Source organism: Diachasma alloeum, unplaced genomic scaffold, assembly GCF_001412515.2.
Source record: "Diachasma alloeum isolate Michigan unplaced genomic scaffold, Dall2.0 Dall_scaffold_00370, whole genome shotgun sequence".
Classification (NCBI taxonomy): domain Eukaryota; kingdom Metazoa; phylum Arthropoda; class Insecta; order Hymenoptera; family Braconidae; genus Diachasma; species Diachasma alloeum.
Window position 1 is genome coordinate 13,256 of NW_021680509.1, and position 1,651 is coordinate 14,906.

General features: G+C 51.4%; 1 protein-coding gene across 1 annotated transcript in view; it reads right to left on the reverse strand.

The window, feature by feature from the left end:
- The window catches only part of LOC107041619 (flocculation protein FLO11-like), a 3,291-nt gene extending 2,039 nt beyond the window's left edge, over positions 1-1,252 (reverse strand). The window contains exon 1 of the mRNA XM_015262240.1: positions 848-1,252. Coding sequence (XP_015117726.1) covers positions 848-1,252 — 405 coding nt within the window. The remainder of the gene's footprint in view (positions 1-847) is intronic.
- Positions 1,253-1,651: the final 399 nt, after the last annotated feature.

A 1,651-nucleotide genomic window follows, 5' to 3' on the forward strand; every position in this document is an offset into this window, starting at 1 on the left:
TCACCTTCCTTGAACTCTACGTCTCGACGACGGAGATTATAGTGGTGCGCCTGTTTGTCAGACGATTCCCGCAAGGCGTGGATGAGGGTCTTACGGAGGACCTCCAGCCTTTTCATCCGACTTACCCATTCCAGGGGTGCGCCAGGGACGACCTCGACGTCTCCCTCGAGTTGTCGTCGAAGGGAAACCGCAGCAAGAGGATGCCGGCCAAAATTAGCAAAAGCCGGAGTGGTTTGAAGGGAACTATGTTCCGCCGTATTGAATGCAAAACGGAATTCATGTAAGTGCACGTCCCAAGTTCTGTGGTTNGGTGAGATCGACGCATGACTCGGTCACCTTCCTTGAACTCTACGTCTTGACGACGGAGATTATAGTGGTGCGCCTGTTTGTCAGACGATTCCCGCAAGGCGTGGATGAGGGTCTTACGGAGGAGCTCCAGCGTTTTCATCCGACCTACCCATTCCAGGGGTTCGCCAGGGATGACCTTAACGTCTCCCTCGAGTTGTCGTTGAAGCGAAACCGCGGCAAGAGGATGCCGGCCAAAATTTGCAAAAGCCGGAGTGGTTTGAAGGGAACTATGTTCCGCCGTATTGAATGCAAAACGGAATTCATGTAAGTGCACGTCCCAAGTTCTGTGGTTGCCCTCCATGAAGGCTCGCAACATCATTTTGAGAACGCGATTGACCCTCTCAACGGGATTTGCCTGGGGATGGTACGGCGGGGATGTTTCATGTTTCAACCCCGTGTGGGCCGCCAGGGCTTGAATCTCCCGATTTACGAACGCCGTTCCGTTATCGGTGAATAGGACGCGGGGTGTCCCCCAGCGAGAAATGATAACGTTTTCTACCTGCTGCCGGATCGCCTTGCCAGTGGCACGCCGGAGAGGAATGATCTCTACCCACTTCGTGAACAGATCCTGTAACACGAGTACGTAGGAATAGCCGGTTTTACTCGGAGTGATAGAGCCAACGATGTCGGCAGCCACGGTGGTCCAAGGACCCTGGACTACGCGTCGGCCCATGTGACCCCGCGGCAAAGCATTTTCTACTTTGCAGCGTTGACAGGTATCACAACGGCTGACGAACGAAACTACATCGCGAAACATGTTCGGCCAGTAGTACAACACATAGAGGCGACGATATGTTTTATCAACCCCTAAATGACCCGCTTGGGGAAGTTCATGACACTGAGCCATGGCCTGCGAACGTAGTTCGCGAGGAAGTACCAACTTCCACGCATCGAGATCCACCATCTCTAGCGTAACGAAGTCGGAGGGTCGGTGGGTGTACAACCGTCCGTCCTCAATTTTCCAGTCCGGAAAGAAATCTGGAGCACGCTGTACGTTACGGTACTTGCGTGAGTACCACTTGTCGGTGGAAATTTGTGCAACTTCAATCGTTTCACAGTCCTCGCTTTCTCCCTCGGGAGCGCGGGATAACGCATCAGGAACATGGTGCAGAGCACCCTTCCGATAGATAATATTAAAATCATACTCGAGGAGGCCGAGGGCCCATTNAATAAAATAACCTTTTCCCGAATGAAAAGGCAAAAAGAAAGGAAAAAAAACTGGAATAGTTATAATAGTAATAATGATGTTAATCATTTGGGATTGAATGCCTGAAGTTGTCCAATAAGATCGAAGAATTAATCC